At 37.5% G+C, this 17,613-nt stretch overlaps 1 protein-coding gene across 1 annotated transcript in view; it reads left to right on the top strand.

Moving 5' to 3' along the window:
• Positions 1-17,613, top strand: part of CNTNAP2 (contactin associated protein 2) — a 1,928,204-nt gene that overhangs the window by 1,010,466 nt on the left and 900,125 nt on the right. Inside the window, exon 9 of the mRNA XM_032866749.1 lies at positions 11,219-11,368. Within this exon, the coding sequence (XP_032722640.1) occupies positions 11,219-11,368 (150 nt within the window). The remainder of the gene's footprint in view (positions 1-11,218; positions 11,369-17,613) is intronic.

The following is a 17,613-nucleotide window of genomic DNA, read 5'->3' as shown; positions in this document are numbered from 1 at the left end:
GGGTTTTATTTAATAGCAACTAATGGCATACATTGGGTTTCTCATTGTTCAATAATTCAGAAAACAAAGCAAAAAACAGTCCTCAAGTAAAATTGAGTTGAACTTAAAAATGAGTATCACTATTACTTCAATTATTTCAAAAAATGTTCTTCATATTTTTTAGGTAAAAATTACATACAGTTGCTTTTTATTATTTGTGGTAGTTATGTTCTCTATGGTCATTGCAAACACTGAATTACTGAATATTGAACTCTTGCTCCTACAAGAAATATAGGGTTAGGTTCCTGCAAGCCTCTGGTCACAACATTGACATCAACTGATCAGGACAGAACCTTGTTTCTTGTGTGTTTCTGTTTAAAGTTCTCTCATTTATTACATATACTTGATTCACCGTCATGGAACTCACAGCCCACAGTGTTATAATAACCTATACCTGAAACAAGCTTGTCTAACATACATCATTTTTCTCTGTAAGACACATCTCAGCTTTCTCAAAGCTAGGAACACTAGCACTGCAGCACTGCATTTGGGGACCTTTTTATTTTTATCGATTGGTTGATATATGTGTGTGTGTGTGTGTGTGTGTGTGTGTACACAATACAGTGCTTTAACAATTCTATACGTCACTCAGTGCTCATCGTGGTAAGTGTACTCTTTCATCCTCTTCACATATTTTACCATCAGGGACCATTTTAAAGAGCAAAATCAACAAACAACACAAAAATGGGAGAAACATGGTATTAAATATGCAGTGGAAAGAATAGCTGGTAACAGGATGAGAGCTGAACCAACAAGGCAGGGGCTGCCTTTTTTGACTTCAGCTGGGGAGCTTGTGCCAGATGGCTCCAGTTTCCACCCAATCTATGCATGCTCACGTCCACAAATGACCCTGAAAGTGCATGTATTGGCTTGGGGTTACAGATAAATATTAGCAAGTAGGTGTGCTCACAAATATAGTCTCCATGAATGAGAATCAACTGTGTGTGAAATACACAGATCTAAGATGTACAGTTCAGTGGGTTCTGATAAATACACATACACAATGCGCCAGCCTCCAGTTGAAATATGAAATGTGTTCATCACCTCGGAGTTTCCAGAGAGTTTCCTTCTGCCACTCCCCTGTCCATTCCCACCTGCACCTCTCTCTGTCTCTCTCTCTCTCTCTCTCTCTCTCGTAGATAACCGAACTGCTGGCCGGATTTCTATCACTGTAGGTTAGTTTTACTTTTCAGGAACTTCATATGTAAGGATTCATTCAATGTTACTTTTCGTGTCTACCTTCCTTCAGGCAAACAATTTTGTTTGTACCACTAGGTCATTCTTTTTTTTTTTTTTTTTTTTATTAGTTAGCAACATCGCTTTGTATGAATGTACACTGTGTTTAGGCCTGTTCAGTTTAGGACTGCAATAAAGCTGCCAAAACATTTCTTTGCAAATATTTTTGCAATGTACATTTTGATTAGGGTGAGTAAATATTTAGGAGGGGAACTGTGGGGTGATAGGATTAGCATATGTTTTACTTTATTAAAGAAAAAACAAAACTGAGCTGCCAAAGAATTTTTCAAAGTGGTTATACAACTTTACATCTCACCGACAGTGTATGAATTCAGATGGATCCTGATCTGAGCTAGTTCTGTTAGTTTTGAGCCCCTGAAGTGGGTGGAAAATTGTATATCATTATGATTTTAATTTCCCTGATGCCTAACAACACAGTAATAAAAAAGTCATGTAATATGCTTTCCTCCGTGTATTTATCTTAAAGATTCCATTCAAATGGCCCTTTCAAGACAAAGTGATATTTCAAAGTGACTTTTTGTCTGTACCTGTAGAGGACAGCATTTGGCAGTTTCTTCAGCTGAAAAAAAACCAAAGAACTTTTTGCCTGCCCAAGCACCTTATTACATGTTTTGTGATATTTACAATGTGGTTTGTATTGGCACATAAAAGTGAGCAAGATTAAATGAGATCAAGTCCTTATGATACAGAATTTATAGAATATATAATAGTGCCTGGCCTATTTATAAAAAGATAGATTCTTTTTTTTTCTTTTTATTACATACATAGATAATTGATAATTTTTGAGATCTGTCAGTAGCACATCAGAACACTCTAACTGCCTAAAGATGGATTCATATCCTAGTTAATTTTTCTCTCAAGATTGAATACTGAGCAAAAGACTTGAAATTCTAGTCATTGTAATTTTATCTGAAGCATTTTCAAACAGATGTTGCATCTTGGTTTGCTACTATATTTTAAATACTTTCTTTTTTCAGTATTCATTAAACTGGTCTCTTTTTCTTGTCTCTAATAAGAGAAACAGCTGTTTCTTCTTGTTCTATTAGTGCAACCACCTCAAGAGCCTTACTTTAAAAAATAATACCATTAGAAAGAGAGCCTAGATAGAATATGCTTCATTAACATGTTACATTTGCATACAAAACAAGTTTTTCTAACAATTTTAAGTTAGAGAAAGGTAAATGAAAATATTATAAAACAATTTAATTATGAAAAAAAATTATGACCAGAAGCTGTAAAATGGTTTCAAAGATGTTGGTTTTAGGTTAAAAACTCTCTTTGTAAAAATATCTATTTCCTTTTAGAATATACACTTGGAAAGTCTTGATTGTTATGAATTAGTAACTGGAAGTATCTATTATAAAGTAATATCAAATAACCATTAAGAGTAAAATTACATCAAAATGATATATTTTTAAAACACAAATACTGGGGCATCTGGGTGGCTCAGTGGGTCAAAGCCTCTGCCTTTGGCTCAGGTCATGATCCCAGGGTCCTGGGATCGAGCCCTGCTCTCTGCATGGCAGGGAGCCTGCTTCCCCCTCTCTCTCTGCCTGCCTCTCTAATTGTGATCTCTGTCTGTCAAATAAATAAATAAAATCTTAAAAAAAAACCACAAATATTTTAGAAAATATATACTTCAGTTTATATATCAGTTGTCTCAAAATTAGTCACCATGGGAAGTCCTTACTTGGAATTATAATTTTTGGAAATACTTCACAGACATTCAGCAAACTATTATCATTACTTTTAAAAAATCCTATCTATTGAATAATCTAGTAAACACACACACACACACACACACACACACACACACACACACAATTTGGGGAGGATAAAGCAGACCTTAACTATGAAAGAATAGCTCAAAGTTGGCTTAAATTAGCTTAACAATTGTTGACCCTGATATTAACAAGAGATATAATCAGCTACCCTGCCAAATCCCTAAATTCCTCACCATTGATATTGCATGATTGAATTTATATGGGGAGGAGGAGATTTGTTCATAAACAAAACCAATTTTTAATCATTTCACATCAGTTAATGCTTATAGAATTAAACAACAACCCAAGTTGATATTTAGAAAGCTGGGCTAACTGACCTTATAAGAAACAGAAGTTACAGAGTGCTAACTATGTGTCAAGCACCTCTCTAAATGATAACATATTTACACATAATCGTCATAACCACCCTATGAGGTATATACTTTTATTAGTCCCATTTACTAGGTAAGAGAACTGAAACAGGTGAATTGCTGACAGTCTGGCTATTCAGTGAGCAGAAATGAGGTTTTTACCCAGAGGGTCTGACTTCTGAATCCCTGCTTCCTCCACTATGCAGGCTGCCCTTCTGAGGGTGGGTCTGTAAGTGAGACACTCCTGGGCTCTAAACTCTTCCCCAGTCTCATAGAGGGCATGGTGTATATGTGCCTGAGCAGAATATGAACCCAAGTATCTGGCAGTTCCCCATTTTCCCAATAAGATAATTAAGAATACCTTTTAACTAACTTCCATGTAAAAACTTTTAGTTTAAATATATGTATAATATTTACATAGTTACTATGTGTTTTTAAAATTACATACACAAATAATTTAGGAAGTTTATTGTCTACTCTTACTTTTTGGAAATAAATGCATTATAATTTCTTCAGATGCAGCCTTAGCATTGGTATCTGTCATAACTGTGAGTCATCTAATATATTTTTTCAGAAAAGATCATCATCACCTCTAAGTTGTTTGTACACAGGATTTTTTTTTCCACATCTAATGTCACTGGATACTGGACATTATTTTTCTAAGCCTCAAGTGCCCACTAGCATAATACTAGGATATACCTTTTTTCTAACTGTCCCCTATGTGTGTCTTTATGATTCCACATTTGAAGTCTTATTTTAGCACTGTCTTGTTTAGTGAGCTTACTTATAACTACAGCAATATTACAATTTACAATATTTGTAATCAAAACTCTCCCCCCAAAATTATAAATTTAAGTCTTACCATCCTTCTCTATAAAATGAGACTAATCAAACTTAAAAAAATTTTTTTTTGACATAATGATACGGATATACATATACTGCTTTCTGGGTGCCAGGCTGTGTTTTAATGCTATAGAAATAATAATTACTCCTCAAGTCCAATCTGTTAAGTGGATAGTGTTATTTTCATTTTAAACAAGCTATGAGGCACGGAGTGGTTAAGTGAAGTGGCCAGGTTGGTAAGGGACAGAGCAAAGGCAGGCAGCCTGGGCCCGGGATCAGTCCTCTTCATCTTCATGCTGTTTTCCATCCTGCTGTCCTGCTGCTCACTGTTGGCAAGAGTCAACACACTTACATACACAGTGTGTGCACATAGTGCCCAACACAACGAGGATCTTAGGAAGTGCTAGCTAGATGAGACATGGGGTGCTTTTCTAAGTATCAGTAACTAGCATCCTTCTTTTTTGATCTGGTACCGAGCCACCGTGCAGCCACCAAGACCCCCTGCTTCCAGGAGTATAGGTCCCTCGTGAGTCTCTGTTTCCTGTGAGATTCATTGGCTCTAGAACAATGAGTAGAGGAGTATCATGTCTTTAGCAACTGAAAAGTGCTGCTTTCATCCTGTTTGTTAATGTGTTCTTTGTTATTTATGACTCACACATTTCTTTTTTTTTTCTTCTTTAAGATTTTATCTATTTATTTGAGAGTGAGCAAGTGAGCAAGCAAGAGGACACAAATGGGAAGGCGCAGAAGGGAAGCAGCACACTCCCTCTCCCCCCTGGAGCAGGGATTCCCAATGTGGGGCTCAATGCGTGGACCCTGGGATCATGACCTGAACTGAAGGCAGACACTTAACCAACTGAGCCACCAGTGCCCCTGTGACTCACAATTTTTTTTTTTTTTAGAGTTGCTTGCATTTTTATTTTTATTTTTAAATTTTAATTTATTAGCATATAATGTATTATTTGCTTCAGGGGTACAGGCATGTGAATCATCAGTTTTCCACAATTCACAGCACTCACCATAGCATATACCCTCCCCAGTGTCCATAACCCAACCACCCTATCCCTCCCTTCCTACCCCCCAGCAACCCTCAGTTTGTATCCTGAGATTAAGAGTAACTTATGGTTTGTCTCCCTCCCTGGTCCAATCTTGTTACATATTTCCCTCCCTTCACCCCACAACCCCCTGCCCTGGCTTTCAAATCCCCCATATCAGAGAGATCATATGATAATTATCTTTCTCTGATTGACTTATTTTGCTTAGCATAATACCCTCTAGCTCCATCCACGTCATTTCAAATGGCAAGATTTCGGGGTTTTTTGATGGTTGCATAGTATTCCATTGTGTGTATATATACCACATCTTCTTTATCCATTCATCTGTTGATGGACATCTAGGGTCTTTCCATAGTTTGGCTATTGAGGACATTGCTGCTATAAACATTTGGGTGTACTTGCCCCTTTAGATCACTACATTGGTATCTTTAGGGTAAATACCCAGTAGTGTGATTGCTGGGTCATACGGTAGCTCTATTTTCAACGTTTTGAGGAACCTCCATACCGTTTTCCAGAGTGGCTGCACCAGCTTGCATTCCCATCAACAGTGTAGGAGGGTTCCCCTTTCTCCGCATCCTCTCCAACATCTGTCATTTCCTGACTTGTTAATTTTAGCCATTCTGACTGGTGTGAGGTGTGGTTTTGATTTGTATTTCCCTGATGCCGAGTGATGTGGAGCACTTTTTCATGAGTCTATTGGCCATCTGAATGTCTTCTTTGCAGAAATATCTGTTCATGTCTTCTGCCCATTTCTTGATTGGATTATTTATTCTTTGGGTGTTGAGTTTGATAAGTTCTTTATAGATATTGGACACTAGCCCTTTATCAGAAATGTCATTTGCAAATATCTTCTCCTATTCTATCAGTTGTCTTTTGGTTTTGTTGACTGTTTCCTTTGCTGTGCAAAAGCTTTTGATCTTGATGAAGTCCCAAGAGTTCATTTTTGCTTCCCTTGCCTTCGGCAATGTTTCTAGGAAAAAGTTGCTGCAGCTGAGGTCCAAGAGGTTGCTGCCTGTGTTCTCCTCAAGGATTTTGATGGATTCCTATCTCACATTGAGGTCTCTCATCTATTTTGACTCTCTTTTCGTGTGTGGTGTAAGGAGATGGTCCAGTTTCATTTTTCTGCATGTGGCTGTCTAATTTTCCCAGCACCGTTTGTTGAACAGACTGTCTCCTTTGCATTGGACATTCTTTCCTGCTTTGTCAAAGATTAGTTGACCACAGAGTTGAGGGTCTATTTCTGGGCTCTCTATTCTGTTCCATTGATCTTTGTGTCTGTTTTTATGCCAGTACCATACTGTCTTGATGACAGCTTTGTAATAGAGCTTGAAGTCTGGAATTGTGATGCCTACAACTTTGGTTTTCTTTTTCAATATCCCTCTGGCTATTCGGGATCTTTTCTGGTTCCATATAAATTTTGGGATTATTTGTTCCATTTCTTTGAAAAAAATGGATGGTATTTTGATAGGGTTGCATTAAATGTGTAGATTGCTTTAGGTAGCATAGACAAGTTGACAATATTTGTTCTTCCAGTTCATGAGCTTAGAACATTTTTCCATTTCTTTGTGTCTTCCTCAGTTTCTTTCATGAGTCCTCTATGGTTTATTGAGTACAGATATTTTGCCTCTCTGGTTAATGTATTCCTAGATATCTTATGGTTTGGGTCCAGTTGTAAGTGGGATTGACTCCTTAATTTCTCTTTTTTCAATATTGTTGTTGGCGTATAGAAATGCAACTGATTTCTGGGCATTGATTTTATATTCTGATACGTTACTGAATTCCTGAATAAGTTCTAGCAGTTTTTGAGTTCAGTCTTTTGGTTTTCCACATAAAGTATCATATCATCTACAAAGAGTAAGAGTTTTACTACTTCTCTGCTGATTCAGATGCCATTTATTTATTTATTTATTTATTTATTTATTTTTGTCTGATTGCGGGGCTCAGATTTCTAGTAGTATGTTGAATATCAGTGGTGATAGTGGACAGCCCTGCTGTGTTCCTGACCTTAGGGGAAAATCTCTCAGTTTTTCTCCATTGAGAATGATATTCGCTGTGGGTTTTTCATAGATGGCTTTGATGATATGGAGGTATGTACCCTCTATCCCTACAGTGGAAAGAGTTTTGATCAAGAAAAAGTGCTGTACTTTGTCAAATGCTTTTTCAGCATCGATTGAGAGTATCCTATGGTTCTTGTTCTTTCTTTTATTAGTGTATTGTATCACATTGACTGATAGCAGATGTTGAACCAAGCTTGCAGCCCAGGAATAAATTCCACTTGGTCGTGGTGAATAATCCTTTTAACAGTCCTTTTATTCACATTTTTAATGTGAAAAATCCTTTTAATACTAGCCTATTGGCTAGAATTTTGGTGAGAATTTTTGCATCCATGTTCATCAAGGATATTGGTCTGTAATTCTCATTTTTGCCCTTTGTCTGGGTCTTTGTCTGGTTTGGGGATCAAGGTAATGCTGGTCTCATAAAATGAGTTTGGAAGTTTTCCTTCCATTTCAATTTTTTGGAACAGTTTCAGGAGAATAGGAGTTAATTCTTCCTTAAATGCTTGGTAGAATTCATCTGGGAAGCCGTCTGGCCCTGGGCTCTTGTTTGTTGGGAGAATTTTGATGACTGCTTCAATCTCCTTACTGGTTATGGGTCTCTTCAAGTTTTCTATTTCTTCCTGGTTCAGTTTTGGTAGTTTATACATCTCTAGGAATGCATCCATTTCTTCCAGATTGTCAAATTGCACTCTGTCTTGGTGTGGTGGCAATGAAAATCTGTGTGTGTGTCTGTGTGTGTGTCTGTGTATGTACAAGTGTGCATGTGTGCACACACATAGTGTAAGTGAACTCTGATCATGGATGCACAGAAGTTATATAACGTGTTTTGTTGTTGTCTGGTTTGTTTTTGTTTCTTTTTGTAAGAATTGAGCCTCTGCAGCCAGATATATCTGCATTTCAGTTCTCACTTCTGCCATTTATTAACCATGCGATGCTTAAACTATATTAGATTCAGTTTTCTCATTTATTTGAAGCAATAATTCCTAAAACATTTAGTTTGAATTATAAATGAATCAAATGCAAGGACTTATCAGAGTGAGTAGCATATAGAGCTTAGAACACTATCTTTAAATATATCCACGTACAGGAATACTGCAGTTAGATTCTGCTCTAGAAAAAGACTCTCAGGATTATTTTTCATAACATGGATGAAGAAAATTTTTGAAAAGTAGTGTATTTTCTTTTGAGCAAGTGGATCATTCTTTCCCCATTGAAGAATTGAACTTCATTATAGCTGGGAGCCATTCCTATCATAGGTTGCTAAGGCATAACTCTTGAAGATTAAAAGTGCAAAATAATAATTGGAATTAAAATGAATAGAAATCACAGTTTAAGCTCAGCTGCAGCAGTGGTTGCTATTAACAAGCCTGCTTTTATCTGAGTTTTCATTTCTCTGGTAATTAACTTTCTTGAAAAAAAATAAAGTCACCTTTTTATTTTTATCTGATTGGAATAATAGACCTTTTGGCTTGAACAGTTAAGCTGATGATATTCGTTTATAAATTAATTGTATGATGGGGGCGCCTGGGTGGCTCAGTGGGTTAAAGCCTCTGCCTTCGGCTCAGGTCATGGTCTCAGGGTCCTGGGATCGAGCCCCGCATCGGGCTCTCTGCTCAGTGGGGAGCCTGCTTCCTCCTCTCTCCCTGCCTGCCTCTCTGACTACTTGTGATCTCAGTCTATCAAATAAATAAATAAAATCTTTAAAAAAATAAAATAAAAAATTAATTGTATGATGGAGAAATGTTCAAAGGAATTTTAAGAAACACATTCTGGACTACTGTTTAGAACAGAAAGATCTGTCATTAAATGACCTTTTCTGGTTGTGTGATTATTTAGAATTAGATTTGGAGATTGAACATTTCTAACATTGATGTCCTTGGGATCTGTGCACCAAAATTGCATTTCAAAGTAGGGGCTATCACATTATAAAGGCAAAACCCAAAACCATGCACTTCTATGCTTAATCAACACTAAACCCAGTTTTGTGTCTACAGAAACATACCCTACTACACAAACCCAGTTTGTGTCTACAGAAAAATGTTACTGTGAAGATACGGTCTTCTGTGCCACAGTTCTGTGGGAGAATCCTGATGTAACCTACTTAAGAAGGAAATATTTCAGTAAACACTAGTATTTATGTGATCGCTAACTGATTTTAATTTTAGAATAAGACTTAACATTTACATAGTAATTTCACAGGACAAAATTGTGCATATATATTATACATTTTGTAACTTAGAGCTTATTCAGTATTACTTTAGAACAGGGATTTTGTTTTCCTCCGTTGATATAAAATGTGCTAAGTACGTATTTCTAAATTAAAATTTGAAAATCCTAAGAAAATACCTGAGGCGTGGTTATTTGTAGTGATATTTACTAACACTGATAAATATTCCATGTACGTGACAATCTTACAAGCTTCAACAGGCTTTAAGTTTTTTCCCATTAAGATAGTATTTCTGTTTAATAGTTTCAGCCAACCAAAAGTTTATGCTTTTTCAGCAAAGGACCACACAGTAAATACTTCAGGCTTTGTGAGTTTTCACAAGTCTATGTAACAACAACTTGACTCTGGAGCAAGGCACTATGTAAGCAGAACTTCATGTGAACACTAAAATTTAAATTTTATATAATTTTCATATGTCATTTATTATTATTATCAGTATTAGTATTAGTATTAATTGTTAGCTATTTCAAGATGTGAAAATTACTTTTAGCTCTCAGACCATACAGGAACAGATGGCAGCAGGCCAGGCTTGCCCTATAAACTGATTTGCAGACCTCTGCTCAGAGGCTGGAAGCATCACCTGTGCTTCATTGACTTGCTCTCATTTCAGTTTTAGCTACCTTTACTCACTAGGCTTCTCTTTCATTTGTGAATCTGAAATGTGTCTTCAAGTAACTTCAAGTAATCTGTGGATTCTAAATTATTCTGTCTGGGTTAGAACAAAATCCCTTCACTTTGCATGAGAATAGACCTTTGTAAATTCAAAGAAAGCCACTCTGACCCTCTTAGACTTCTCTGTCTCTCTCTTAGTGTTTCTTAAACTCTTTCCGGGTGCTTATGTTTCATGGCTGATCTTCTTTGTTTGCGCTTTAATTTTCTATTCTTTACAAAATGAGCACACACTAAACAAAAACTTTAAGTTATTATCTGTCTAATGGAGAGTTTAAAAGAATGTTTGTTTCCAAAGATTTTTGTACTAAGCCACAGTTAATGTGGTTGTTAGGAGTGGGAGCTATTGATTTATTTTTGTTGGTTTATATGTTTAAATACAACCTAATTCATTATAAGGATACCTTATTTATAAATGACCAGATAACCTTGGTATTATTTCCTATGATTATAAGTGGTTAATTAGCACGTTAGTTCTTAGTTTCTACAACCTTGCCAGACGTGGTTATTGAGAGAAAATAACAGTACCAAAAAGTTCTTCATAATTGAGAGAGATGTTAGATAAAAGTCATAAATCCATTTTGTTCCTGGAGAGTGGCTTCTAGTAAACCTAATCATAAAATAAGTAATTAAATTAAAATAGTTCATTATCACCTCCCAAAGAGCTTTATTCCCTCCATTCATTTTCCCAGCTATGCCAGTGGCACATGAACGATTATTCACCTCCTTTATTGGGTTCTGTTATGCCCTATCTGTCCAATGGAGGATAGAGCCACTTATGACATTAAAGAAGCATGCTGTCAGTTGCGAGTAGCACTGAATTTTTCTAGATGAAAATATACTAATTTTTACCAACGAATTTCTGACCTTGTTGGTTTTGAAAATTGTTTTAAATTGTACCATCTTTAGAAAATAAATTGACTTTTTTTCTTAACAGGTTCTGGATTGAATGACGGACAGTGGCATGAAGTTCGTTTCCTAGCTAAGGAAAATTTTGCCATTCTCACCATCGATGGGGACGAGGCTTCAGCTGTTCGAACTAATAGTCCTCTTCAAGTTAAAACTGGCGGGAAGTACTTTTTTGGAGGTAAGACTACCATTTTTTATTGGTTAACTTGTACCTTGTTGAAACAGAGTTTCAGTGAAGTTTGATTATGAAGTATTTATATTTGATTCAGTAGACTCAGCACATCTCAGGGAAAACACCAGACTCTTATTCCGTGAGCTAAAGAGTGGCAGGTTTATGCTTCTTCGTGATGAGAATATTCTTATGATGCCACCATATCTTTCTGGTTTAATTCAAATATTCAAAGTATAAAGCTTGAGATTCTGAATCCACTGATTATCATAATACTACCCTCAAAGTCAGATCCTTGGATCACCTTTGGCTGTGTAATTAATTACTCCAAACCTTAGTGGCTTAGAACAACAAACATTGCCTCACAGTCACTGAAGTGACATCCCATCACTTCAGTTATACACAGTTTGGTAGAAGTGAGTCACTAAATGCAGACCACACTTAAATGAAAGGGATTACATGAGAAGACATGCATAGAGAACATCTTCGAGGTTGCCCATACCCGTTGCCTTATAAGAATGCCATCTTATCATATATACTTGGTTCTTAAGTAGTGAAAGAATTAGTGAAAAAGAAGGTTCTCTTAAAAAAATAAATTCTACACTATGTGAAAAAATGTCGCATGGACGTAAGCATTTTTTCTTTAATTTGAAAAATGTATCTTGCCAGAATTTTTTTTTTTATCATTAATGAAATGTAGGGACATCTTTTTATTAAAGTGTTTGGTGTGTTGTTTGAATCAATATATTTGTCACTAGATTATTGACTTCCTCATCCTAAATCACAGAATATAAGATCTAAAAAATAGTATTGCATTCTTAGGAAAGGTTTTGTTAAACTTTAAAAACAAATGTGTACATATATCTGTTTCTCAAAATACATTTACTAATATTCACGTTTATTTATTTGCTTATTTAAGTTTTTATATATCAGTATAGTTATATATATTTCTACTTTTAGAATAAGTCTATTTGAGAGCAGTCCTATTGTGTATCTTGTTCCCTACTGTATCCTCCATGGTCTTAGAAAAATTCCTGGAATGTAGATAATCAATAAATAGGAATGAATTAGTAAATTTAGAAAAACAAGTAAGAGCAAACATTTTACTCCCAGTTATTTAAAAGTAGAAATGGAAGCCCACAGTGCTTTACTGACCTGCCACTGAGTTTATACCATCAGTTGAGCTCAAGACCTCTGACTCCTGTGCCAGGTGTTTCTCGCTATACATCGTGGTACGATGAGTGATAACTCAGAGACCAAAGACCTGAGCTAGACCTCACTGTCTTGAATCTTACATTGTGTTCACTGGAAGTTAAAAACTACATGTCTCTAAAAAGGCTTTCAATAAATATTTGATGAGTTGGGTGAAGGTCGGACGAGATGTCTTATAAGTGAATACACTGGGGCTTATTGATTTTAAAGTAACCCAGTAGCCCAACGGATTTTTCTGCAGAAACGTATTTAATATGATGGGCTTTTGGCCAACAGTTTTCGTTGCCATCATAGAAAATGGATCACAGTAGTCAGTTGGAAAGCTGTTGATAATCCTTACCCACCCAAATGGCAGTGGAATACCATGCTGAATGCCTAAGGCTAGTTTTGATCTGTTTCCATCTACGTGGGTAGCCTTGTAGCTATAACCAACAAATTTAAGGCACAGAGTTAATGGGATGTGAAGTCTTCATAGTGTGCTATTTACTATTGCTTTATAGATTTTGGTTTTTAAACCCAGTGGTTAGGAGTATATTTTCTCCCTCTTGGGTCTTTTGTCTGCCATTGGGAAATGCTGTCAGCAGATGATCATGATGCTTCTTTGGTTATATCTTCATTAGCTGAATCCTTGGAATATATGAGAATCACCAGGGAAACTTGTTACATTTCAGAATTCTCAGGTCCCACTCCTAGAACTCAATGCAGAATGCTGGGAAAAGAAAGAATTCTAAGCTCTAAGTTATTCCGGTACAAATGATCTGAGGAACAGAATTATAGATCAACCTGGGCCAATTTGCATGCACAGCTTTCAGATTCTTCTGAAAGACGTCAGTCACCAAAAAGTGAGATAAGTGAGAATTAGCCACTGTCATGTAGCTTAGCCACCGTGAAGCAGTAAAAGGAAGTCACAGGCCAAGGTCTGGTGCACATAACAGACATTTATTAAATGAACATTTTTATTAGCAGGTAGGCACAATGTAGTTAATACAGACTCTTCGGTAAGCTCAGTGAAGTCCTAGCTCTCTGACTTGCTATACCTTGAATTAAATGTTCTCTTCGGGCAGCTTTCACAGTATTTTAGACGCAGGATTCAGCTACACGCAGCCAGTGCCAAGCAACAGAAAGTCTCCTAAGCTGACGGCTGGCACAGGTTCACTAAGTGATCGATACTCCAGAACCATGACCAAGGCTTCAGGCCACCGGCCTCACTTGCCTTATCTTGTCTTCACACAGGCTGTGTGTGTCTATACAACATGTTTTGTCAAACTATATATCCTTAATATCTTTCATTTCACCACTGAGATACCTTTCTTAACATTTCTCTAACATTTATGCTGATTAACGAGGCACTCGTTTCACCAAAGAAAACCCAGTTTGGCATTTAGCAAGTTGATCAGAGGAGCAGACAGCAGAAATCTGAAGTAGCTGCCTCTGGAATGGCGGCTCGTGACTGCCTCTGACCTGCGGCTGCAGAGTGGAAGCTTGCTGTCTCCAGACTGTAAGTCACACACACACACAGCTGCCTACAGTCTGTGCTGAAAAGCTTTAAGTTAGTTGTAGATACTGTAATAAAAACATCTTAAACATTAGTAGAGTGGAAGGAAAATGGACTTGTTCTAAAATATGAGCTTTGAAACGCACACTCCTGGCTTGGGATTGTGGCTTCACTTAGTTGATAGATCATTTTAATAATTTACCTTCTTCATCCATTGAAAGGCAGTAGAGTTAAATAATGGTGTGAACATTACCAGAGTAACCTGTTAAGCCCAGGGACTGATTCCCGGGGATGCTAAGCGCTGACTCCCTTTCCAGTCCGTCCGGAGTCTTTATTTAACTCATCAAGGACAGCCCCTTCCAAGGAGGAGTTGAGATTTCAGACTACGTGCTCATCTAAAGCATCTGACCAACTCTGCAAATCAAAGCGTTCCTTCCTCCTTGGTGAAAAACAAATTGTTTTCTTACCAGGTGACAGCCTTAACTAAAGGCTTGCTGGCCTTGTGTACTCGATTACAGACTTCAGACGTGTGCACACTCCCTTTCCTTTGGAGTAAATTCCCGGTCATGTAGCTTCCACTCTCTGCGGCTGTGTCCTACCAGCGTGGAGCTTTATCTCTCCATGCCTGCATCCTGCTAATACCAGCCAAGGTCTTAGTTCTCCTCCGGAACACTCGTGGTCAGATGTTTAAGCACCAAGAATTCTTTTGTCTTGTTCTTTCTCGGGAATAAACAGAGAAAGAAAGAGATTATTCATTTGGGGTGTTCCCTGAGCAACAGTTCTTTTGGTTGCTTTAATTTTTTCTCTCTACAACCCAACTGAAATTACTTTTGATAAGACTTTGTTAATTTTAATAATCAAAGTAAATTTATTGATTGACTGTTTATCTGGTAATAGGCTTTCTGATACAGGCCAGAGCCCATGGTCGTGAGAGAATAGAAGAATTTGTAAATTTCTAAATTTTTTCAGGCTTTGTATTTTTTTTTTTTTTAATTCTGTTGCTTTCCTTTGAAAGGAGAAGGAACTGTGGGCTGTGTGGGCTGAAGAGAAGAGATAAGAAAGTTTCAGAGCTCCTGGAAGGGGGTGGCTGCTCTCAAGAAGGACTTTCCTTCCAAACATACTTCGAAGGTTTCATATATCTTTTCTGTTTTAAAACTGGGATCTAAGTTCATTCATTTATATCCAGAGATTATAGAGCCCTAGTATAACCCAGGCTTAACGTTGTCATTTATATTATTTGTATGGCTGTCTTACTAATTTTATAGCTACTCTGAGCTCCATCTGGGGGAACCTCTGTTTTGTGCTGGAGACCTGCCATCCGGTTGGATGAGGCTCACATTGTGAAGGATTGTCCCCTTAAAGTTGGTCCATCGAGACATTAACGGTATCTGCAAAATACCTCCACAGCAGCTCCTAGAGTCGTGTTTGGTTGCATAACCGGGCACTATAGCTTATCCAAGTTGACACACAGAATTACCCATCATAGAGTTTTATATATCCTGGATTCAAGATATCACATAAAATTATAATCAGACACCAGGTTTAAGGTACAGATGAAGGAATACCAGAAACTGCTTTTACAGTTTCCTAATTAAAATCTCCAAGTCTTCTACAGGCTTCTTTTTCTGCTTTGTTTTATTCTATACTTTCAAATGTTACTTATTTTATTCCCCCTTCTCTTTTCAATACTTTTACTAAGATAAGAAGACTTCACAAATGCTAAAATCCACCTATTTCAAGTGTATGATTCAGTGAGTTTTAGTAAGTATATACAATACTGCAGCCATCACCAGAATCCAGCTCAAAGAGCATTCCTTTAACTCTCCGGATCCCTTCCTGCCCCTCTGCAGTCAATTTCCACTCCTGCTTTGCCCAGGCAACCATTGATGTGGTTGCTTCTGCCCCTGTGTTTCTTCTTCTAGACCCTTCCATTTTTGGTGGATTTGCAGTTTGCTTTTTGACTCTTCCATGTAATTCTCCTTAGACACTTCGCCTAACCCTCACCTTCTCCAGGGGGACAACTTGGCCCTCTCCTCCTGCTCTAGCACACCACCCCTCCCCCACACCCTACCCCATTGCCTGCTCCGCTTTCTTCCCTCCCCTGCCACAGCACTTAATCACACTCTGACATTCTCCATCCTTCATTAGTTACTGTATGGATCATTTACTGTTGGAATCTCCCCTAGAATATAAGCACAAAGAAGCCAAGAATATTGGTTTTGTTTTCTAATGTATCTCGAGTATTTAGAAAAAATGTCTGATACATAATAGGTTCTCAGTGTCTATTTATTCATTGAATAAATAGTGGTCCCTCATGGATATATTTAATGGTTACATGCACAAGGGGCTACAGGACTTTTTATTCCCACATAGATTGTCAGTTTCTGCCATATTCCCCACACCCCCCAAAAATTTAGGTAAGGGATACTGATTGTGCTAGCATATGATATTCCATTATCATATTTGAGAGGTATAACTCCCCAGGGTCTTGAAGATAAAATAATTTTTTATTATGTCAGATGTAATTTTTTATTTAAGTGTACTACATTTATGACTAATAAGTCATTATTATTAATCCTGTCTCTACAGGATTTAGATAATTTTGTTTGCTGAATATTTACTAAAACCTCGCATTATTATTCATACTAGAACAGTGAACAAGTTAGGAAGAATACTTGGCTCTCAAAAAGTTACATTCCAGTCGAAATAACAAATTGGTAAAATGAGTGTATTGTGGAGTCAATAAATCAGGGAGAGGATGGGAATTCTTAGGAAGGTGTTTTGAGAATTACCTCTTAACCATAAGTTGGCCAGAGGAAGGCTCCATTTAGAAGATGGTATTTGGTCAAAGAGCTCATGGGGTGAAGAGATCAGGGAGAAGAGAGGAAAGAAAGTGCAGGTGCATGTACAGGTGGAGATCTCGTGAGGAAAGGAAGTGGACCTGGCTTTAGGAATGGGGGCTGCCAGGGGCCGGGTGGGGGTGGTGATGGGTCTTTTACTCTGAGTTAAATGGGAAGGCATTTGAAGATTGGACCAGGAGAGTGTCATAATCTAATTTACATTTTAAAATGATCTCTCTGGATGCTGTTTTCAGAAAAGTATACAGTGGAGATGATTGCAGTAATCCAGATAAAGGAAGGTGGAGACTGGGTGGTAGCAGCGGAGCAAGTAGGAAATGATCAAGTCTGAATCCGTTCTTGGAAGTCAAGCCAACAGGACTTGCCCACTGGCGGGATGTGGGTTGTGATATACAAACAGGGGTCAAAGATAAGAGGGGTCAGTCTGCTTTACAGAAAGCCTAGCGCTTACCCTTTCCCTATTCCACACTTCCTCCTTCCCCCTCTACACTGTGGGGTCCACTTGGCAGTGTTTCCCTAAACCATAGGGAAAGGTTCTGACTTTTAGTTCTGACTTGTGCTTCATAAACTACTGACAGTGTCTGTCCCATGCAGTGACCTGTCATCCCTTCTTCAAAATCAAAAGGCCTGTGACCTAACCCCCTCACTTTCATGTCCTCTTGTGTCCTCTCTCTCTTGGTTTGCCTGGA

This window comes from Lontra canadensis, unplaced genomic scaffold, assembly GCF_010015895.1.
Source record: "Lontra canadensis isolate GAN:19392208 unplaced genomic scaffold, GSC_riverotter_1.0 scaffold2, whole genome shotgun sequence".
NCBI lineage: Eukaryota > Metazoa > Chordata > Mammalia > Carnivora > Mustelidae > Lontra > Lontra canadensis.
Note: the sequence above shows the minus strand (reverse complement) of the source record. Positions and strands in the feature narration are given on the sequence as shown.